This window comes from Equus przewalskii, chromosome X, assembly GCF_037783145.1.
Source record: "Equus przewalskii isolate Varuska chromosome X, EquPr2, whole genome shotgun sequence".
NCBI classification, from domain to species: domain Eukaryota; kingdom Metazoa; phylum Chordata; class Mammalia; order Perissodactyla; family Equidae; genus Equus; species Equus przewalskii.
Window position 1 is genome coordinate 54287835 of NC_091863.1, and position 23693 is coordinate 54311527.

At 45.4% G+C, this 23693-nt stretch overlaps 1 protein-coding gene across 13 annotated transcripts in view; it reads left to right on the forward strand.

Moving 5' to 3' along the window:
• Positions 1-23693, forward strand: part of DLG3 (discs large MAGUK scaffold protein 3) — a 52965-nt gene that overhangs the window by 3294 nt on the left and 25978 nt on the right. For 4 of the 13 annotated variants that reach the window (XM_070603909.1, XM_070603904.1, XM_070603906.1 and 1 more), the window contains exons 2-10: positions 338-391; positions 656-706; positions 1132-1256; positions 1472-1641; positions 1920-2056; positions 2397-2541; positions 3118-3277; positions 4917-5073; positions 5493-5595. In XM_070603909.1, coding sequence (XP_070460010.1) covers positions 338-391; positions 656-706; positions 1132-1256; positions 1472-1641; positions 1920-2056; positions 2397-2541; positions 3118-3277; positions 4917-5073; positions 5493-5595 — 1102 coding nt within the window. Of the gene's footprint in view, positions 1-337; positions 392-655; positions 707-1131; positions 1257-1471; positions 1642-1919; positions 2057-2396; positions 2542-3117; positions 3278-3492; positions 4028-4916; positions 5074-5492; positions 5596-6276; positions 6565-23693 lie in introns of those variants that run through there. The other 9 variants (XM_070603905.1, XM_070603908.1, XM_070603910.1 and 6 more) reach the window with 5 other exon arrangements.

The following is a 23693-nucleotide window of genomic DNA, read 5'->3' on the forward strand; positions in this document are numbered from 1 at the left end:
AAAACATCAGTGGCCTTGGCAGCTTGCTTTAATCAAAAGAGCACCTGGAGATCAGGTTCTAGCCCCTGCTCTGCCACTAACTCCCAGTGTGCCCTTAGGCACAACCCATGTCCTCTCTGGGCCTTAGTGTCACCATCTGTCACATGAAGGAGGTTGGACAAGATGGTGTCCGCTGTCCTTCCAGCCCTGACATGGTGGGAGTCTGTGATCCCCAGGTCAGGGAGGGCTGTGGTTCAGAAGGGGAACAGGTCCCTGTCCAGACCACTGGGTGCCCCCATGGATGCTGGGTGTGGCATGGTTTGCCTGCCACATGTTCCATTTCTGCCATCCCCCTCAGGCCAGCCCTGCACCCCTCCTAGTGAACCCCGAGGCCCTGGAGCCCAGCCTCTCGGTGAGTGCACCACTGGCTGGCTCAGTCCCAGACAATTGATCTGGGCTAAATGAGCAGCTGGGTTTGGCCTGATATGGCTGGAAGCAAGGGGAGGGGGGTGGCCTCCTCAGGGTCAGCCTGTCCCCATCTGTGGCCAAGAGGTATCCTGGGGTCGATTTGGGCTCTTCTACTCTGTGGGGAGTGGGGGAGGAGCAGGTTGACCAGGGGGGTAAGATGGCTGGGAGGGCAGGAGGCATTTAGGGAACTGCCTGTGTCTTCCCCTAGGTGAATGGCAGCGATGGCATGTTCAAGTATGAGGAAATAGTACTTGAGCGGGTGAGTCTGCCAGTGGGGTGGGATGAAAGGGGAGGGGAGGGTTTGAGCCAGGAAAGAGGAGGGCCCTGAACTTCAGTCTCAAGACTCATGGGGGCACCTGCATTGAGAGGACGGGGAAACAGCAGCCCTCAGAGGCTGCATCACTGCATCAATCAATCAACCAACTAACAAATATTAATTAATTGACCTTGCTTGCTGAGGCCTGGGGAATTGGGGAGGGGATGGCTTTGCTGAGGCCTCTATGCCAGAATGGTCAGCACAGGCTGGGAAGCTGCAAGGTTTCTGACGAATGTGCCTTGGCCTGCCATGTCGCCTTCTGAGGCCTGAAGACCCTTCTCTGGGGGGCTGGGGGAGGTAGGGTTGCCAGGAACCCTCCCTCGTGCCCTCTGAGTGAACAGACTGTGCCCTTCCACCCCCTTCTGCAGGGCAATTCTGGCCTGGGCTTCAGCATTGCAGGTGGCATCGACAATCCCCATGTCCCTGATGACCCTGGCATCTTTATTACCAAGATCATCCCTGGTGGAGCAGCTGCCATGGATGGGAGGCTGGGGTGAGGTGGCCTGGGAGCAGGGCTGGAGGTGGCAAGGGCAGGATGGAGATGAGGGAAGGAGGGCTGCCAGGCAGGATGACCCTTCCATTAGATCTGAGAGGGTTGGCAGGGGGGGGGAGGGAGGGAGAGGGAGGGGAGGGAAGGAGGAGGAGGTAGGAGATGGGGTTGAGGGGTGGTGGCAGCGCAGTGTCATGCCTCTTGGGCTTCCCCCACAGGGTGAATGACTGTGTGCTGCGGGTGAATGAGGTGGACGTGTCGGAGGTGGTGCACAGCCGGGCTGTGGAGGCACTGAAGGAGGCAGGCCCTGTGGTGCGGTTGGTGGTACGGAGGCGACAGCCCCCACCAGAGACCATCATGGAGGTCAACCTGCTCAAAGGTCCCAAAGGTGTGGCCCTCTGGGTTTCTGTGTTCTGGCCAGAGGTCTCTGGTTGGCCCTGTAGGAAAGGGAAAGGAATAGCCTTACTCCTTGCCTGACTCCCTGTTCCAGCTCACAGCCTTCTTTCTTGACCTCACGTCTCACCCTAACTGACCTCGGGATGGCAGCTTAGTGTTTGGGATCCCTGGGGGGAGCTCCTGTGGGGCCAGTGGGTTGGGTTTGGGATTGACTGAGCACTCTATCTTCTCCTTGTGGCCCTCTCCCACTCCCTGCTGGCTCCTGCCCAGGTCTGGGTTTCAGCATTGCTGGGGGGATTGGCAACCAGCACATCCCAGGAGACAACAGCATCTACATCACCAAGATCATCGAGGGGGGTGCTGCTCAGAAGGATGGACGCCTACAGATCGGGGACCGGCTGCTGGCGGTGAGACAGCCTTCCCAGGGTGCCCAAATGATAGAGTGGAGAGGAGGAGCTTGAGCAACCTCTCACTCCACCTGAACCTCACTCAGGGACTAGGCATCATAGGGAATTTCAAGAGCATCATCTGAGCTGTGTGTACGCAGATACTGAGGTCCTAGTTCTTCTCATGGCTGAGACTCCCTCACCTGCCCTACCCCTATCTCATGCTTCTCTGCTCCTCACAGCACTATCCTGGGGCCTCTGTTAGAGCACTGTTGAATTTCAGTGAAAAGGCACCCCTTAGGGTTCCCTGAAGAGGCCCTCCCTTCTCCCAGTGCTAGCCCTAAGGCCCCTCTTCTTGTAGGTGAACAACACCAATCTGCAGGATGTGAGACATGAGGAAGCTGTGGCCTCACTGAAGAACACATCTGACATGGTCTATCTGAAGGTGGCCAAGCCAGGCAGCCTTCATCTCAACGACATGTACGCACCCCCTGACTACGCCAGCAGTACGTACCCATCTGCCTTGTTCCTGGCCTGAAGCCCCTGCCCCCTGGTTTCCGAAGGGGAAGAAGTTCATACCCCTTGTTGAGAGAGAGAGAGAGAGAGCAAACAGAGAACTAGTGCTCAGAAGAGCTGAGTCCAAACCCCAGCTCTGTCCCTTATAGCTGGGTGCCCTTGGGCAAGTCCCTTTCACCTGTCTTTAGTTTCCTCTTTGGCAAAAAGGAGCTAATGCTATATGTGCTGCCTTCCTCATAGGACTGCTGCAAGGATCAAATGAGATCATGGACGAGAAAGCCCTTGGAAACCTGTATTAGGCTATAGAGATGCGAGGGATTATTATTAGTCACATCTCCAGTCATGCCTTTCTTTGTAGACTGCCTTGACTTCAGCTCTTTCTAAGACTCACAGGAGTGAGCCTAGGATTCAGAAAGGGACTGTGGAGGAGGAACCCTGAGGGGTGGAGTAGGGGGCAGAAGCCTGAGGAATCAGCATCCCTTGGTCTCTTTTGCATCTGGAGGGGGGTGGGTAGGGTACCCAGGTGGAGCGGTCTCTGAACTTTTCTCTCGCTTTCCTGATTCCAGCTTTTACTGCCTTGGCTGACAACCACATAAGCCATAATTCCAGCCTGGGTTATCTCGGGGCTGTGGAGAGCAAGGTCAGCTACCCTGCTCCTCCTCAGGTTCCCCCAGCCCGCTACTCTCCCATCCCCAGGCACATGCTGGCTGAGGAGGACTTCACCAGGTAAGAGCCCAACCCCCCCCCCCCCCCCTTCATCCTATCGAGGGTTGAGGAGGAGAGGAATCCATTTCTGGCGGACCACAGGCCTCCTTATAGTATGGCACAGAAGAGGACAAGGCCCTCAGTGCTCCTGTCTTTGAGGTCTGAGGACCTCTTTCAGCCCTTGGGGCCCTAGGGAGGGACAGAGGTGGTTGCAGGGACAAGTTCTACCATCAGGGGGAGTTCCAAGTGTGTGGCCCTGATCTGAAAGTGCAGAGAAAGGGTGGGGTGGAGAGTTTAGGGGGCTGAGGAGGTGGAGGCTGCGGGGTTTCCTGCCCTAAGACAGTTGCAGCCCACTCTGCTGCAATCATTCTAAACTGGAGAAGAAAGAAATTCAGCCAGTGGGGTTGGCGGGACGCTGAGAGGCTGGCAGGGCCGGTGGCCTCACAGGGAACAGCCCCGCCCCACTCTGGCGGCGGCGGCAGCGGCACCGGCAGCGGCGGCAGCAGTGGCCTTGGAACTGGTCTGGCCGGCCAGGGTTCCGGGGGACAGGTTTGCTGCAGGGTGGGGCCTGGTAGGCTGCTGGGCTGGCTGCAGTGGGGCCGGAAGGGTAGGCGGACGGGGGAGAACTGGAGGAGCCATGGAGAGGGCACGCAAGTTCTCAGGCTCTGGCTTGGCCCTGGGCTTGGGCTCAGCCTCGGCCTCGGCCTGGAGGAGAGCTTCGCAGAGGTGGGCCTGGCCGCTCCGCTCCCTGCGGCCTGGAGGGGATGTCAGGTAGGAGGAGAGGAGGGCTTGGAGCAAGAGCATCCGGGACTCAGGGAGGGAGACTCTCACCGGAGACTGGAAGCAAGAAAGGAGGAGTCTTGGACTTGGGGCTCCCCTGATGAAAGATGCTTAAAGTGAAGGCAGTGGGCTGAGAAGGTGTGCTGGGAGTTGGGTTGTATGGATATACATGAGTGGCTCCCCTGATGACACTTTTACAGACGGATTCCTTAGACATGGTTAGTTAGAGTTGCAGTTTTTATGTGCTTTTCTCCTCTCTTCAATTAGGCTCCTAAGCTCCTTTTGGGGACCTGGGATTTCTTTATCTCTGTCTCCTACATCACCTAGCAAGGGTACATAGTGGTAGCTGGTGACTAAATCTGTCGTTGGGGAAGGTAGGAGGGGTCATAGTCAGTGGGTGGAATCTGAGGCTGCGGAGGAGCTTGTGTAAAGTAAGTATGCACGTTTTGCTGATGGTGACTGCAATCAACCCCAGGGTGATTGCACTGCCCCTAACTGATTCCCCTTGTTGGGGCCCAGGGTGCATCACACTGATTGGTAGGATAGGAGAATCTGGGGAGGAAGAGGACCAGTGAGTGGGCTCTGATATGTGGTCTCTAGAGCCCAGGGCAGGGCTTTGTTGATCTGAGAGAGTAGGGGATTGTCTGCTGAGAAGCTGACTCCAAGCCCTCAGGAAGAAGGGAGGGAAGAGGAACTGAAACTTGGCAGCTGACAGAAAACAGCAGCCAAGCAGGTTTGAGGAGAGAAAGGGAGGAACAAGGTATCATACATAGGGACCCAAGTCCTTCTATAGTGATATAGGCCTCGTTCCAGGCTGGCCCTCACAGAGACAACAGTTGATATCTACCTTGTCCTGACCCTTCCATTCCTTTCCCACCAGAGAGCCCCGCAAGATCATCCTGCACAAGGGCTCCACAGGCCTGGGTTTCAACATCGTAGGAGGAGAGGATGGAGAAGGCATTTTTGTCTCCTTCATCCTGGCAGGAGGCCCTGCTGACCTGAGTGGGGAGCTGCGCAGGGGAGACCGGATCTTATCGGTGAGGAGACAAAGGCAAGGTGGGAGGATGGGAGCTGTGTCAGTCTAAAAGGGAGGAGGGGGGACCTCGCTTTCTCCAAGGAATGCTTGAGATGGGAGAGGCTGAGAGCTGGAGAAAACTTATATTCTCTTTATAGATATCCTTAGCGAGGGACAGGGACCAAGACCAGACTTATCCTTGAGGAGGAAATGAATATCTTTTGGGTCTTAACCCTGGTTGGCATTTGACTACCACAAAGATAATTATTACACTAGAGATGTCGTATACTTTAGGTCTCAACATAGGGACAAGGATGGGATATTGAGAAAGGCATCTGAGTAGGCTTAGGGATGGGCTACCCATCTCCCTCTCCTAATTAGTATGACAGAGGACTCCCTTTCTTGCTTTTGGGGTGGCTCATAGCTCCTCTCTTTGGACAGGTGAATGGCGTGAACCTGAGGAATGCAACTCATGAGCAGGCTGCAGCTGCTCTGAAACGGGCCGGCCAGTCAGTCACCATCGTGGCCCAGTACAGACCTGAAGGTAAGAGAAGAAAGGTGGGACAAGATGATTTGGGAAGTTTAGACTTACGCTAAGTGGTGGCTTTTTGCCATCATGGGTAGCAAAACCACTTGATCAAGTCCCTTCTATCCTAGTGCAGTAACCTCTTCCTCTCCCATTTTCCTTCTGGACAGGGGTAGGGGTGGGCAGCTTGGGAGCATCTATCAAAGCTGTGCTCAGAGCCTGCTGATCAAGGCTGCAGTGCAGCAGAAGACCAGTAGTGGGCAGCAGCCTACGGGAGGAAGCACACAGACTGGGGGCGACTGGAAAAAGGGGGGAAGGGAGGCGGAGGCGAAGGCCTCAGAGGCAAAAAACAAGAAACTGTTTCTCTTGGAATAGAAGGTGAATAGCTCTCGGTTAGAAAAATCTCACGGAGAAAAGATGTGAACTCTTAAAGGATCTTGGGCCAAACCTCCGTGACCCCCACTCCCCTTCCCTCATCAGGGTGACGGTGAAAGACCTAGAAAGGCGCTGAAAAGGTGATGCTATGCCCTCGGGGTAGGAAATGGGGAGTGGAACCCCTCCCCCTACGGGGGCCCTTCTTTGTGTTCTCAGGGAGCAGTCCCCGGGCTGGGGCGAATGGGCGGGGCAGGTTATGCAAATGACGATGTTTGATTGGCTGGGGTCAGCCAAGGCCCAGGTGCCGAGGTGAGCTGCGGGATGGCGCGCCCGAGCCAGCCGGCCGGCCGGGTGGCCATTGGCGGGCCGAGCGCGGCCTCCAGCCGCACGCCCCGCCCCCTGACCCAGGCGGAGGGCGGCAGGCGCCCCTCCTTCCCCCCTCGCGCGCCTCAGGCGTCTCCTCCTCCCCCTCCTCCCCCTCCTCCTCCCTCCTCCCCTCCTCCCCTCCTCCCGCGCGCCCCGCTTTGTGTCCGTGGTCTCCCGCGCGGGACGGAGGGCTGGCCGGAGCTGGCGCTTTCTCAGCACTAGACCTGGACTCCGACCCGGCGCCAGGTGAGGTGGGGCGGACAGGGGTCAGGCCCCCTCACAGTCCCCCCTAGCCTCTCCACGGTTCTGTTCTCAGACTCTCTCTTTCCAACACTGCGCCCCCAGCTCTGCGCTCTCCCGCGAAGCCCTCGCCGCGTGTCTCCGGCCCCGCGCGGTGCGCAGCTTTGGAGCCCCTTCTGAGGACCCCTCCTGGGCCCCGGGGTGCGCCGCGCCCGCTCTCCCGCGACTGGGCCCTGTCAGGCCGTCACCTCTTTGCCATCAGCTCTCCCCGCCCACGAACTGTGCCCCCTTCTCGCCCCAGGGCCTCGGTCCTACCCTCAGCCTCCTTCCTGCGGCTGCCGCGCCCCCAGCAGCTCCCTAATCCCTATCCTCAGAGGAATTTTCTAAATCTTCCCCTCCCCCACACGCAGTAATCCACCAAACCTGGCTACCTCTGGGAACCCCCGAGATTGGCTTGGCATTCTCAGCCCCCCTCCCCCCCGCTTTTGTTTGCAAGGATTTTCATACTGTTCCCGACGACTTTCGCCTCCCCCTCCTCTTTGTAAGCCGGCCTTTGTCCCTTAGGTCTGTAGCGCCTGGGCTCCTTGGACACCTAGGCCCGTGGGCCGGTTACTAAGGTGGAGGAAGGGATCTCTACGGGGCAGGTGCTCTGGTGCAGTGATGAGAAGGGGAGAGGCTGGGAGCCCTGTCGCAAAGCTGTAAGGGATCGAAAGTGCCTACCTTTGTCCTTTCCACCCTCTCCCCGACTCTTGTTCAGTGCCTCAAGCGAAGAGCCTGAAGGGAAAGAAGAGAGGGGCCTGCCACCTTCTGCACTAGGCATTATGGATGGGGACCGAAGTATAGGGAGGTAACTAACAGGAGAGCTTGTTGGTCTGAGGTAATGGGAAGGAGAGATGCAAATAGACCCTTTGAGTCATTTCTCTTCACGTTTGGTGTTCAGCTTAATGACAGGAAACATACCTTAGGGATATTGCTTTTATGATTCCTGCGTGCGCTCTTTGCTTCTCAGTGTAGAGCTAACCATCTGATTTTCATTAGTAACCAATATTTATCCGTTTCATGCCCACACTTAGACAACATAGGTTCTGCAAAGAAAATGGTTTCTCTTGCATATTTGTGTGTGTGTGTGTGTAGGAGAAATTGATTTGTTTCTTTCGGTTTTGCTCTCTGATGTTGGGCACATGGAAACAACACTGAATTTGTCTGGTGGTAGTATCTTGGAAACTGATGACTGCATATTTCTATGAGTTTTGTTGGGAGAATGTAACTGACTGGTTTGCGTTAAAAGCTGCAAGTTGTCCCGGGTAAAGGGATTCCTGTGGTGTTCATTGCTCTCTGAGCGTATTTCTGAGTTTATAATATATGTTGAGGTGCTATCTCATGTTAGGTCTCTCTACCATTTGCTAAACAGAGCCTTTCTTCTCTTAGGATTTGGTTGAACCACTGTTGTTAAGGCTCTGGCACCCCAATCTTCTTTCTTTCTTTGGTTTGGTAAATCCTTCAGGGCCCCGACATGCAAAAGGTTTTTTTTTTCTGTTCGTAAATGGACCCTTGGAGACAGGTCCAGAGGGACTATCAAGCATTCTGTGTTGGGCTCTGAATTTTCTTTGAAAAAGTGATAGTTTTTAAAAATAGGGACTCCATGTTGATTATTTTATAAATATGTTAAATACTGTTCTTTGGAAGATTGCATCATATGGGCATTTACAAAATGAATAATCCAAAAAATGTCTGTTGGCTAAAATGGCAGAGACGTTGCGTGTTATTGGTCAAGTAGGTGTTCATTCTTTGTCTTTTTTTTCACATAGAATATGGGAGCTGGAAAGGATCACGTAGGCCAAGCCCTCATTGTGCAAACTGGAATAGCGACAGGAGAGCAAGGACATGACTTGCTTAAGGTCATGAAAGGAAAGTTGCCGAGGGTCAGCAATTCAGCAATCGGTTTAATCTTGAGGGACAAACCCTGAGGGACAAACCGTGCTTGCAAATACCTGAGAGACCTAAGACCTAGTTAGAGCAGAGGAACAACAGGAAAGGACCTGGGGAAATAACAGAAGAGAGACCAGGGAAAGAGATGTATGTGCCCTGGAAGATTAGACTGATCTCCATGGTGGCCATGAGGCACCATTGCCAATCCACCACAGCCTATACCTGGATATCCTTTAGCATGATAGCTTACAAAAATAGCTTTGACTAATTAGAACAATCAGAGTAAGAAGAGTTTTTCTGCTTTTTTAAAGGCTTAATTGAGATAGAAATCATATACCGTACAGTGTACCCATTTAGGTGTACAATTTAATGGCTTTTAGTATATTCACAGAGTTGTGCATCCATCGTCACAGTCAATTTTAGAGTATTTTCATTACCCTTCTCCTTCTAATACACAGAGAGGGTGCAAGCTTGGAAGGGTGATAGGTAGAGGACAGTTGCTTCCTAATGTATCTCCCCTGGGCACGTAGAAGCTGGATGGCAGCTTGGTGGGAATGCTCTAACCTTGAGATTCTTTCATATATCTGGTTCGCTTAGTATGGGTTAAACTCATGAAAATAGGAACTGTGTCTATCTGTTTGAACTTTGTATTGTGCCTAGCATGGGTACTTTACAAGTATTTTTATGGTGAAGCTTTGGAAAATATTAAAACAGGAATAGAAGTACTAAATGATAAGCACCACAGTGAGAGATGGTGTTTAATTGTTTCGCTCCTGATTGCTCCAAACTGTTGTGGACACAGCAGTCCTACCTGTTAGCTAAAAATAGCATTATGTTCTTGGGCATGTATAATCCTGCTTAAAATTCAGATTGAAAATTTAAACAACTGGCTCTTGGCAAAGGCTCTCTTCTACTCTATTCTGAAATAAAAAGTATTTTTCTGTGACTTATGGAATTGCTCCACCAAGGGAAGGAGGGACTTCATGTTATACCATTTTGATTTAGAAACTGTCTCCTACATTGTTTTGCCTAGTTACTTTGAGTCAGCCTCCATTTGTAAACCTGAACCCCAAATCAGGAGGTGAGCCAAAAATTGGTCACCAAGGTAGCTAAACTGGGAACTGATCCTTTGTGACCAGTCTTTTCCACTAGAGTCTAAATCCAGACAGGCTGGGGGTACAGGGAGTGAGAGGGAACGAGAGTTTTCCCTGCTTATCTTAAAGTGCTGAATAAGCACACTTTCGCCATGGAGACACCTCCAGGTAAGACCTGGAAGAGTTAAGGATCAGTGTTGATAATAACTTGAAAGCATAAAAGGGATATTGTTTCCATAACATTTGAATAACCATCCCATCTCCCTCTGTTTGAGAGTAAAGGATGTAAACATAGCTGCTACCCTATCAGCATAATCTGTCTTGAGAGCACAGAGGTGAAAGTTTATCGCGGCAAAGAATCAAAGTCCTGAAACTCTTATTGCCATCCTAAAAGCAGGCTAACGTCCTAAAAGAAGGCTAACGTGGGGAAGGAAGAAAATTAATTCCTGTTAACAGCATTTCTACGCTAAACAATTTGAAGGCAGCTAGTATTGTATTCATCTTTGTGTTCCCGGGATCTAGTCCAGAGCCTGGTACGTGGTTTGTCGAAGTGAATTATTTGAGTATGTTCCAGATGGTTTTGTAAGCATTCGTCTTCAGGATATCCCTGTCAGGTAGGTGGTATTATCCCCATTTTACAGATAAGGAGAGTGAGGGTCAGAGAGGTTGAGTGACTTGCTCAAGGTCACACAGCCAGGAAGGGACAGAATCAAAGTTTGAAGTCAGATTTCTTGAGAACTTTGGGACTAGGGCATTTGCCACTAGGCCACGAGTACCTCCCACCACAGCAGAGAAGCTGTGAGCCCCTCCCCCTACCTAGATACCTCTGGACACAGCAAAAGATACTGTTCTGAGACTCTTCAGATGCCAGAAGTTGTTAAATGAAGTAAAACCAACTCCCAGATGTCAGCTTTTTAGTCTTGATTGTCACAAACTCCTGCACCAAAGGAGGAAGTAACCTGGGGGTAGAGGGGCTGCTGGAAGCCTGAGGGAGACCCCCCTCCAAAGGGAAAGTGGACTTAGGAAGACTACCATGGGATAATAGTGCAGTCTTAAGAATATTAATGCAGTAAGTAGGCATTTCTCATTTCTTCAGGTGAAATGGAGTTGCATTTGTCATTCAGTTTTTTATGACCTACCGTTCACTTATTCAAGGGTGCAAATCAGTGTGATTTCGAATGTTCACAGAGTTGTGCAACCATCACCACAATCAATTAGAACATTTTCACCAACCCAAAAAGAAAACTCTGTACCTTTTAGCTGTCACCGGCCCCCTGCCCCAACCTCATCCCCCTCAGTGCTAGACAACCTCTAATCTACTTCCTATCTCTATGGATTTGCCTATTCTGGATATTTCATGTAAGTGGATTCATATAATATATGGTCTTTTGTAACTGTTTTCAAGGTCCATCCATGTTATAGCAAGTATCAGTACTTCACTTCTTTTTATGGCTGAATAATATTCTATTATGCATATAATACGACACGTTTTGTTTATCCATTCATCATTTGATAGACATTTGGGTTGTCTCCATTTTTTGACTATTATGAATAATAGTCTGTGAACATCTGTATGCAAGTTTTTGCATGGACATGTGTTTTCATTTCTTTTAGGTATATATACCTACTGGATCATATGACAAGTCTATGTTTAACCTTTTAGGGATGGCCAGGCTGTTTTCCATAGCAGCTACACCCTTTCATGTTCCCACCATCAGTGTGAGAGTTCCACTTTCTCCATATCCTCACCAACCTTGTTAATGTCAGTCTTTTTGATCCTAGCCATCCTGGTGGGTGTGAAGTGACCCCTGGTGGTTTTCATTTGCCTTTCTCCTGTGGCTAATGATGTTGAGCATCTTTTCATATGCTTGCTCTTTGCCATTTAGTTTTACTTTGCTTGGTCCCCTGATTTGATTCTCACTCTCTTTCCAAATTGCCTTGAGACCAGAGCAAACCAACTATGTTATTACTCAGGTGATCAGAGGGAACCAGGGGGATAAGGGACTACCTTTCATTCTTATCGCTGTGTGCTGGAGGGGCTTAAGGCTTGGGTGTAGATCATTTTAGCTAGGAATGCTGACCTGATAAAAATGATAGGGCCCACCTTTTTTTGTTTTTTTTTTAAAGAAAAAACAGCTTTTTCACATACTGTACAATTCACCCATTTAAAGTGTACCACTCAAGTGTTAGAATGTTCAGTGTGGTGCAGCTGTCACCACAATCAATTTTAGACCATTTTCCTCACCCCAAAAGAAGCCCTGCCCCATGAGCAGTCACTCCTCATTTTCCCCAAACTCCTCCCCTCCCCCAGCCCTAGGCAATCACTCCTCTTCTTTGTGTGAAGTTACCTTTTCTGACCAGTTCGTATAAATGGAATCATACCATGTGTAGTCTTTTGTGTCTGGCTTCTTTCTTTTAGTATGTTTTCAAGGTTCATCCATGTTGCAGCATGTAGTGCTTCGCCTTTTTTTTTGGCTGAATAATATTCCATCCTATGGTTATACTATGTTTTGTTTATCCATTCATCAGTTGATGGACATTTGGGTTGTTTCCACCTTTTAACTGTTGTGAATACCACTGCTATGAACACTCGTGGACCAGTTTTTTGTATGGTCATATGTTTCAATTCTCTTGAGTACGTATACCTAGGAGTGGAATTGCTGGGTCCTAAGGTAACTTGACGGTTAACATTTTTGAGTAACTGCTAGACTTTTTCCCCAAAGTGTCTAGAACCTTTCAGGCCCACCTTGTTTTGTAAACTTAGAAGAGAAAAAAATGTTAGCTTTCTTTTCAGTTTTGCTTCCTGGGTGGAACTTCATATACAGATGTGTGTGTTTGTGCTGGTCGCTTCTGTCTTCACATAGCCTGAGGACACGGCAGCTAGCGTTGGCAAAGCATTTGGAACCTAGCCGGACAGGTGCTTTCTTGTACTTGTTAGATGATGTGAGGCAAGAGCCTAGAAGCTTTGGTGTCTGTAAAACATCAGTTCTCCTGATGGGGTAGAATGATTAGAATACTATGGAGCAGCGAGAATGAATTATTTCTTATATAGTTATAGCTTTTTAGGATTTCTTTCTTTTTCTTTTATTTTTTTGAGGAAGATTAGCCCTGAGCTAACTCCTGCCAATCCTCCTCTTTTTTTTGCTGAGGAAGCCTGGCCCTGAGCTAACATCTGTGCCCATCTTCCTCTACTTTATATATGGGACGCCTGCCACAGCATGGCTTGCCAAGCTGTGCCATGTCCGCACCCGGGATCCGAACCAGTGAACCCCGGGCCGCCAAGAAGCAGAACATGCGCACTTAACCGCTGTGCCACCAGGCCAGCCCTAGGATTTCTTTTTAATTTAATACGTTGCTTGTTGAAAACTTGACCCTGGTATTTCCACTGTTGCTTTGTTTAATGCTGTAGATTTATATTCCACAATAGGGGAATTGATTTATCGTTTTAAATAGAGAAATAGGAGTAGAATAATGTGGGCCTATCATTGTACTGAAATTAAAAAACACTGTTTTTGCTCCCTTTATGTTAAGAATGTACGTATACACATGGTGCTAAATCCTATGAGAATCATCTTGGAGGAGGAGTCAGGGGCCTGGGTTCTAGTTCTGACTTTAAGTAGCTGAATGATCCTGTACTAGTCAACCACTTTGGGCCTCAATTTTCTGATCTGTAAAATAAGGAGACTGTGCAAAATGATCTCTAATGTTTCCTCTAACTCAAATTCTGTGTGAGATAAGTGGGAGTGAGTTGAGAATTCAATTTACAAGTTTCCATTTGTACCCAGACTGTTATTGAGTCACGTAGTCTTGAGCTAGTAACAGTCGTACTTTAATAAGGGTCTTGCCTTCTCTTCTTCTTTCCCGTGATAAGGCTTCATCCTCTTGAAATGGACTTTTGTTTGCTTTGTATTGAATTTAGATATCTTAAAAAAGTAAAGGCCCTAGAGATTTTGAGATTTTTCCACTTGGTGAAATTGTGATAAAAAATTTGAAATAGACCAAAAGAAGAAAATTAACATATTTTGTATAAATATGTACATTGGGGACCTGGATACATGTTCTTCAGATTTTCAAAAAGGAGAAAGAGAGTTTTGCAGATCTTGGGTTAAATTTCAGACTGGATTATCAAGAGTTGTTTTGTAAACGTTCAGAAAAAGCAGTGGTGAGCACAGGAACCAGTATTGGTTCATCAAGGTCAAACAAGTCATGTCAGACTGGCCAAATTGCCTTGATGGACAGGGTTACTGGACTGGTAGATCAGGGAAATATGCTAGATGTGGTATATCTAGATTTCAGCAAGGCATTGGGAAGGCTTCTTTGGTCCACTCTTGGATAAGATGGTGAGGTGATAATAGTGATAATACATTTAAATAGATTTGCCTGCAACTGGTTGAATGATGAGTCCCAGAGGAAAATGATGCATGAGCCACGAGCAGTGTGGAGGGGAGTTGCTAGTGCACATGTGTCCTGGCTTTGTCCTTGGGCCTGTCCTGTTCAGTCTGCCTCCCCACTCCCCTCAAATTATGTGTAGTTTTCCTGGATATAATAGTATTACATTTAGATTTATAGAGAATTGGAAAATATAAAGTAAAAAATTTCAAATCACCTGTAAAACTGCCTCCAAATATAACCACTGTGTGTGTGTGTGTGTGTGTGTGTGTATGTATGTATATATATGTATTTCCCTCTAGACTTTTATATATCAAATAATACATATGTATCTCCTTCAAGACTGGGATCATTGTATTTAAAGAGTTTTATATCCTTTCTTTTAACGTACTTCATAAATATTTTATTAACATGGTTTTTAATAGTTAAATAATATTCCATCACGTCCGTGCCATAATTCACATAACCATTCCATTATTGGTGGCCATTTAGGTTGTTTCCAATTTTTTGATCTTATAAATAACACTTTGATGGAGGCTTTTTGTGAATCTGTGATTATTTCTTCAGAATGAATTCCTTGGAGTGGAATTATTGGGCCAAAGAGTATGAACGTGTTTGAGACTTTTGATATATTTTGCCAAATTGATCTCCACCTCCACCAAGAATATAAGAGTATTTTGAGATCCTTGCCAATATAGAGTATGTTTTTTAAAAATCTCTGCAAATTTAATAGGTAAAAACATATTATTTAATTCATATTTTACTTTATGTTTCTTTTGTTAATAATAAAATTGAACAGTTGTGTGTGTATGTGCATTCACTGGTCATGTTTTGTGTGTGGATTGCCTCTTCATACTCTTTCCCCATTTGCCTGGTGAGGTGTGTTCTTCCGTTCTTAATGATGTGTAAAAACTTTAATGTAGTTAGAATATTAGTTCTTTATCATATGTATTGCAATGACTTTTCCCAGTTTGTAGTTTGCGGTTTTAGTTTGATGTACAATGTTTTATGTTTTTATGTAGTCAATTCTACCACTGTTTTCTTTTGTGTATTTTGCCTCTCCCCATAGGTTTGGAAGGGCCTTCCTTATCCTGGGAGCAAATAAATATCTACCTTTGTTTTATTCTAATTATTTAATGTTTTGTTTTTGTATTTAAAACCTTAACCTACTTATTTATTTGTGGTTTATTTATGGTGTAAGGTAGAATACTACCTTATTTTTGCTCCAAACACTTAATGAATTACCTCAGTACCATTTATTAAAATAATCCATCATTTTCCTACTATTTTGAAGTGCCACCTTTATTATACACACGCACACGATTTGGATTTTGTGTTTCTTTTTCTGTTCTGTAATATTTTACTCTGAGATTATCAGTTACTGGAAAATAACCACAGATGTTTTGACAAATAACAAGAGTCTTTCTCTACGTCCCGTTTTCTGGGTTCTTTCCACAGAAACTTGACTCAAAAGAGATTCAGTTGATACTCCAATAAAGATTGTCAGAGATTTGTGATCCTGTTGGAGTGACTACTGTGAAGAACATTTGAATCTAGACTCTCATTTGACTGGGTAAAACATAGAAATCAGATGTATTAACTCAAGTTAGCAAGTTTAGGCATAAGATGATGTGTTTCAGTTACTATGTTGCAGCATCTCTATTAAATGGAAAAGATTGTTATGAACAAAAGTACCCACTCCTTTAAGAGCAGGGAAAGGTATAATTCTGTCTTCATTCTCATGTTTTCTGGATGAGGTGTTTTGTCTGGAGTGGTTCTACTTTGGCTTATGGGTTAAAGGAGCTAAAGGCTTTGTTAATCTTGCAGTTGAATATGCTATATGAAATTCCTTTGAAACGAGAAAAGGCCCTATTTGAGGCTTTTACCTCCATCTGCTGGGTGATCCGGAACAGGTGAGAAGGACCAATGGCAAGGTCCTGTGAATAACTACTTCTTAGCTTGATGTGAGATCAAAGCATTTTTCATTCTACTGATTTCAGACCACGTGGCTGTATGTAATGATACCTTTATATACTGTAGCACTTTCTCCCGGTAGCTCATCCTGCATCCTCACTAAGCTCTTTGGGGGACAGAAACATCCAGTCAATAGGGATAAACTGGAATCTTTTATGGTGTGCTGATCTGGCATGTCATGTTTTCTGTTTCATTCGCAATATCAGGATCCTGTCCAGAACCCTGGCTATGTTGTGTGTATGGCTGAGGAAGCACATTGTGACAGTGCAGGGACCAGAACAATGACACTGAGGTTTCTCTTTGGGTTAGTCATAGTTCTGAGCCCATTGTTCTAAAAGTAGAGCTGAAATTATTTTTCTTCAAGCAATATTTGCCCATATTGAGGCCTGTTTGCCACTTTTCTGCCTTCTCACATAGCCTTGAGAAGTTTTTTTTTTCACACAATTTATACTCATTGATTTGGTATCTTTTTGACCCAAAGAGCTTAGGATTATTTGCAGATGTGAAGATTTTCCTCTTTGAGATCATATTAAAAAATTAAATTAGACTAGTTCTAGGTTTGATTCCTTATGGTCCTCATTGATTTGGTCGTAAAATCATAATTATTTCAGAATTAGAAGGGACATGAGAAATTGTCTAGTTTTAGAGGTGTCAGATTCTTTAAATAGTAGGCTCCATAATTAGAAACTAACCCAAGTAATAGGCTTCATATTGTTTGTATAGTGACAAGTTTGTGATTCCTAGAAATGTGCTATTTGGCTGTCATATACTTCTCTCGACACTGACAGGTATCTTCTTGATGGACTTATTTTACTTTCAGCTTTGTCCATTTCTTTTGAAAATGTGAGCTATATTGTTGGGACAGATGCTTGTAATTCAGATGGATCCTGAGAGTTTGCACTCCAAACGCATCTATAGAAACCTAAAACACAATTCGTACTCATCAAAATCTGTGTCTCTCTCCTGAGGCTGTCACTTCATTCTCACCGGAGTTCTGTACATTTTCACAATGGGTGATTCCTCTGAGCTCTGGGCAGCTCAGCAGTGGCAGATGAGGGCTGTGTGAGTTTGAGATTTGAAGACTGGCACTTCCGTAAGAACAAGTGAGCCTTTGGGCAGCTGCTGACTTATTTTGAGTTCATAGCCAATCAAGACACATGCTCTTATTCAGCCCTGTCTTCCTTACTCAGTATTTGTGTGGGGACTCAAGGTCAGGAAGTTACATTTCTCTTTTTTACTTTATTTTCATTTGTGTCTTCCCATTGTTCCTACCTGTCACAATCTCTGTGTCTGAAATCTGTCATCCACTTGTCTCCACAGCTTCGTTGTCATTTCCAAATTTGATAGGCATGGCTTTTATTTTATTTTGTAGCATTTCCCTTTTATATTTTCATTCAAATCATTGATAGTCTATACTGCATACACAGTAAGTATCCTTTGTTGCTACCATTTGTTTCCTGTCTCTACAACATTTTTTACCCAACATCAAATAGGACCAAATAAACTTTCTATAGGTTGAGAAACTGAGCCCCTTTCAGCTTTTCCAAATTAATGACAAATGTAATTTTTTATCCCGAGAAGACAATTTTTCTGTCATTAGGAAGGTAGATGGATTTGAGAGCAAAGTCTTAGAGGTGACATGGATTTGGAGGCTGGGGTGTGTGTGCAGTTTGTATTAGTGAACATTGTAGTTTCAGTCCCCTTTGATGCTATTGAGTAGATCTTGAAACTTCTGACATGTCAGTGTTTTGCAGAAGTGGCTTGTGGTTTTGTTGGTCAGTTTTTAGCATTTTTGGGTGGGTGGAAGGAGAAAATTTTGTGTTCTTTTTTTCTTACATTAGTTCCTGAGGAGCCCGAACTTGAGACTTACAGTGTCCAAGTTTGTCCTGTCATATGTTTATAGCAAGTTAACACACTCAATGAAAGTTTGTTGGCTCAACATGGGTGTAGATTGCTATGCTAAACTTTGAGAAGGAAACAAAAACCACATCAAGGAGCTTATAGTTTGTAAAGGAAATGACATCACCACAAATTCTGGGCACTAGATTTTACAAGGGAGAGGTAGTGGAGGGTCTGGAAACCATGTTAGATGAAGAATGGTTAAGGAAGTAACAATGCTTAGCCTGGAGAAGAGAGAACTTACTTACTTTGAGGACATGATAGCCATTCTCTATTATGGCTGATGTTATCCCACTTTTTCCTAGTCTTTCAGGAAAAAACTGAGAAATTGCCCTTGATCCTTTCTCACCCTACATCCAATCAGATGTCAAAATGTCTCTCTTCGAGCTCCAACAGATTTCTTGATTCTTGTCCCTTCCTTCTATCCTCAATCACCCCCATACCATGCCAGGCCTTTCAAGTCATTGTCTATACTAGTAGAATAGGTTCCTGGTCTCTGTTATTTTTCTCTCTGTCCTCCATTCTATATTACATTGTCAGAATACCCTTTCCCCAAACCCAGCTCTGATTGTATCACTTTCCTATGGAAACACTTAACGGTCGTTCCCATAGCCTAGTAAGAAAAGTCTTATCTCAAACTCTTATAATCAGGCCCCCAACCTTCCATCACTTCTCCTTCCCCTGTTCACACTCTAACTTCTATTCAGTCTTATTAAGTAGTCTTAAAACCTGCTCCAGGCTTTCCCAGCTCTCTGACCTTCTTTAAACTGTTCCTTCATACTATTATGAAGAAGAGAACCCATCATGTTTTATGCTGTTTTAGACACCAAAATTAGGACCAGCTGGCAAAAGAGTTGGCCCTCAACCCAAGAATTTTCTCTTGAAAAGTGTTGTCTAAGAATTAAGGAATAGAGAGCTTCTCAACATTGGACATAATTGAGCAGAGGCTGCCGGCTAGCTGGTTTGGATGCTGGTTTGGGCTACTTATACTAGGGACTGGAGGGGCTAAACAAAAAGAGAAGGCTTGATCCTCTGCTGTCAAGAAACTTAAATCTACTTGGGAGACACCACACTTATTCTCCCCACAATAGCCAAAATAATACACACACACACACACACAGCCACTCCTGATCGTGTCATTCTTTTACTTAAAATCTTTCAGTGACTTCTTTCCATTACTCTTAGGATGAAAGCAAAAATCCTTGCCATAGTCCATAAGGCCTTGTATGATTTGATTCCTGCCTACCTCCCTAGTCTGATCTCCTGCCAGTATCCCCTTGTTTCCCTGTGATCTAGACATTTTGTACCTTCACGTGTGCTGTTCCTTTTGTCTGGAATGCTTTTTTTGTCCACTCGTTTTCCCCTAGCTAACTTCATCCTTAAAGGCTCAGCTTAAATGTCACTTCCTCAGGGAAACCTTTGTGACCTCCCCCCACCCTCCCACCCCACAGTAGCTTAGGTCACTCTGTTAGTCTCTTAGCATTTTCTTCATGGCAGTTGTTACAATTGTAATTAAGTAGTTGTTTGCTTCATCATTGTAATGTCTAAGAACTGTTTTGATTACCATTATTTCCCCAGCAGCTCTCACAGTGCCTGGCACAGAATAGTAGACATTCAGTAAATGTTTGAATAGATAAATGAATGAATAAAACTTCTGGGATGAGGAAAGAAAGGTGGTGAAGACATAAAGAATGTTCAGTGTCAGGCAGGGGAGAAACTTCCAGGAGAAGGGAATAACAGGTAGGAATGAACAAGTTTTATTCAAAGGTTGCAGGCAGGCTAGCTCAAAAGAGGATTTGTGTAATGAGAGGTGGCATAGATAGGCCGAGAGTGACAAGAGGATGGTTGTAGCAGTCCTTGGAAGTTTAGTTGAGATATTAAGGTAAAATTATTTAGTTGCTGTTGAGTTATTATAGATACTTGGACAGAGAGGCTGCAAGTTGAAGTTTTAGGAAGGTTTCTCAAATAATTATCTAAGCTGGACTGGAGTTTGGAAAGCCTGGGAGCAGACAACTTGTTAGGACAGTACCTCAGTGGTCCAGAGAAGAGACGATCCAAGTGACCTAAGTCAAGTCAAGAGGTAAAATATTCAAGAGAAAATGAAGAGGCAAAATCAACAGTAAGCAATGACAATGAAAGTTAGTAGGAAAGAGGTGGCTTGAGGAAGCAATTAGGAAGAAACATCAGCAAAACTTGAGGAAACGTTGGTTGTGCACAAGGGAAAGGGGGATGTCCTGAACAGTGCCAGGCAGGTTTGGCACTAGGTTATCAAGTAGGGGAGGCAGAGTGGTCAAGTCTAGAGGTAGATATTCCTAGAGGTAGTTAGAGTGCATATAGGTGGTAGGACAGGCTGTTTGAACCAGCAGCTCCACCTGCAGGATGATGACCTTTCTGTGAATATGCACAGAGGACTTTTGAGGCTCCTCTTTGTCTTTGTCCATTCCAGAACACAATCTTGGCTTTACTTTTGCATAACCTGAAGTCTCATTAAAGTGTTTTTCCCCAAACAAAAGATCAATCTGTCCTCAAAGATAAATTCTGCCTCTACTTCTGCAGAAACAGAAAAGCTGCTGGAAGCTTTAGAATGGCAGTTTATCCTCACTTCCAGTCATAAAGGTTTCAGAATGTTGGGGTTCAATTTGGTAGCACTGATCAAATTTTTTCACGTGCATATAATTTGACCCTGCAGCTTCACTTCTAGGAATCTGTGCTATAGGAATGCTCGTACAAATATACAGTGCAGCATTGATTGTAATGTTAAAAATGTAAGCAATCTAAACGTACATCAGTTGGAATATGACTGAATAAATTATAGTCTATCCATAATATGGAATACTATGCAACTAGTAAAAAGCAGAATGAGGTAGCTCTCTATGTACTGACATGGATGGGTTTCTGGGACATATCAGAGAATGCAAAAAGTAAATGCATGTAAATCTGTGAGTTGTGAATGTACGTAGATAAACAATGTATACGTGGAATCTGGAAGGATACAGACTAAAAATACTAACTGGTTACTTCTGGGTAGTGGGATGGGGAAATGATAGAGGAATGTCTAAAGAAAAAAGTTAAGGGTTTTTAAAAATCATGTGCTACTTTTATAATTGAAAAAAAAGTGTAAACTCATCAGCTTTCTTTGCAGGCACACTGGACAGAGGCCTCTTTAGTGCTTTCCTTCCCTTGGGATTTTCGATTGTATTGCCAATTTTTTTTTTTGAGAGCTTCCCAGCCCTCTTGCTCTACCTTCCTTTTGAGACATTCTGTAGGATACTTACCTTATCTTTTCCTGAACTAATAAAACAAAACAAATCTCAATTTTGTAAGTCAAGACCAGCAGTTTCAAACTTTATTGGGCATCAGAATCACCTTGATGCATGTTAAAAATGCAGATTCCTCCCCCCCTTAGTAGGTTCTGGGGTGGGATCCAAAATCCTGATCTTTCAGAGGCACCCCAGGTGGTCCGTGAGAAACCCTGTTTCGGGAATGACGGCTGATTGTGCCCTCTCCCCCTCGGTTCTCTCTGTGATTAGCAGAGGGAAGGAGGGAGTGGGTGGGGAGTGATGACTCACTGTCGATATCTTTGTGGGTCACAAATGGTTGGGTTCATCTCAATGGGGAAAAAATGAATAAAACACAGTTTAGTAGACTTGAGATTTTAGTAATAGGTGTTGTTTCTTTAAAGTAGGCTATTTGGGACTGGCCTGGTGGCATAGTGGTTAAGTTTGCACGCCCCACACCGACGGCCTAGGGTTCACAGATTCGGATCCCAGGCATGGACCCATGCACCACTTATCAAGCCATGCTGTGGTAGGCGTCCCCCATATAAAGTAGAGGAGGATGGGCACGGATGTTAGCTCAGGGCCAGTCTTCCTCAACAAAAAGAGGAGGATTGGCGGTGGATGTTAGCTCAGGGATAATCTTACTAAAAAAAAACCCAAACAAACAAAAAATAAAGTAACCTATTTAAAGTGGGCCCTTTGTGTTAGAGGCAGTGACTTTGGCCTAGAAGATGCCTTCCAGTGATGGCTTTGTTAGTTATGTGTGGAAGGGGAGTGGGTACCTTGGCAAATTGTGAGTTTTAGAATTCAGATGCTTTTTAAGTGAAGCTTTTATGCTTGGAAAATGATGCCTCTAATATTAAGGTGAGGTACTATCTATCTTAAGATTATTCTAAACAGTTTTCTCTTAGAATTATTTTTTCTTTGTTATAAACAAATTCTGTTAATCAGATGCCCACTGTGGGTTATTAAAATTTCAAAAAGGTGTTTAAAAAACATATACTCCAATTGCTCTGAACAATTAACCTTAGGGAACAAAAGTAAATGGGAATATGTCTTAACTACGTTTCCACACCCTCAGTGAAGCTGGCAGCCATCAGTTACATCAACCATTAGGTTCATTGGTTTGAGAACAGAAGTGTCGACTTGGGCACAGTTTTCTAATTTGCTCCTCATTTACCCAACACATTTATTCAGAGGCTACTCTGTGCATAGTGGACATTAGATAACTCTACAAATAAAAGCCAAAGACCGATGAGCAGCTGGAACTCTAAGGGGATCATCCAAATGGGAAAAAATGAATAAAACACAATTTAATAGACTTTAAAGCTTAGTAGCACATAGAAAACAGAAAGTGGATTCTTTAAAGCAATAGCCTTGTTCTCTCTCTGTAGTCTATTTTAAGTGGGCCCTCTGGCCCAGCATTATCAACCTTGGATTAGGAGCTTTGAGGAAATGGTGGTTTGGTGCTTGTTTTTTAAAGGACTTTTTAAGAACCGTAGTTACTAAGCAACTGCCATGACCTGCTGCTAAGTTGGAGTTCAGCGGGCAAGTCAATTCCAAAGAAGGGAATATATAAACAAGTTGCGAGAGGGGGAAAGCGGCTTAAGGATAGATTGAGTGTATTTTTTTTTTTCTGGGTTCAATGCATATTTCTGCCTTTTACTTATCTTCCCCAAGAAAGGGCTGCCTGGTCAGAAATCTCTTTGTCGTTCCGGTTCTCCTAGCCGCTGAGTGTGGAGGAGGGCCAGAAAGGAGCCGACTAGAGAGGGCCAGGATGGAGGGCCGGCTCTTGAGGTAGACAGCTCTGCTGCTGTGCTCTTGGGCGGTCCAGGGCTTCTATGACAGATCGGTCACCACCCTCTACCTTTAGATTGGGACTCCTTGTTGATAGTGATGTGTTGCCTTGTAACCCTCAGAACAGGGACATTGTCCAGCTGCTGTTTCTTTTTTCCCCCCCAGCATTGAATGGGTGAGTCAGTGACTTAACTGCTTCCTGCAGGATTTCAGGGACGGAAGTAGGTAATGAGGACAAATCACCCTAACCTCAGAGCCTGATGAATGGAAGAGTATGTGAATTTAACCAGTTGGTTTCTCTGGTACCAGAGTGAACACAAAGAAACTTTGTTGCGAAGAGGGTATTTGCATGAGTTAGAACTCCATCCCCTCCCTTTTAGGCTTTTGAGCATATCCCTTTATACCCAGCTGAAGGTCAGGTTGCTTTGCTGATGGAAGGGGAGTGTCAGGTGTTGGAACAGGTGTTTTGTTTTCTGCCTGTAGAGTCACACAGACTAGATGGGGATGCTTCTTGCCAGCCCTCTATGGTGTGTGAAAATGCTTTTGTGGAATTCTTTTTCCCTGAAAAAATAATGTTTTTGTGTTTGTTTTTTAAAGCAGCTTCTCAACCTTCAACCCCTGGTATAAATTTTGACTTCCTTTAATATCAGCTTGTCATAATGAAGTATGCCCGTTTTCTACCGTTTCCACAGTCCATGCCTTAGATATGTCCCATTTTATGTGGCAATTACAGACCTGAAAAATGTTGTGTAATTGTGTGTGTGTGGTAAATGTG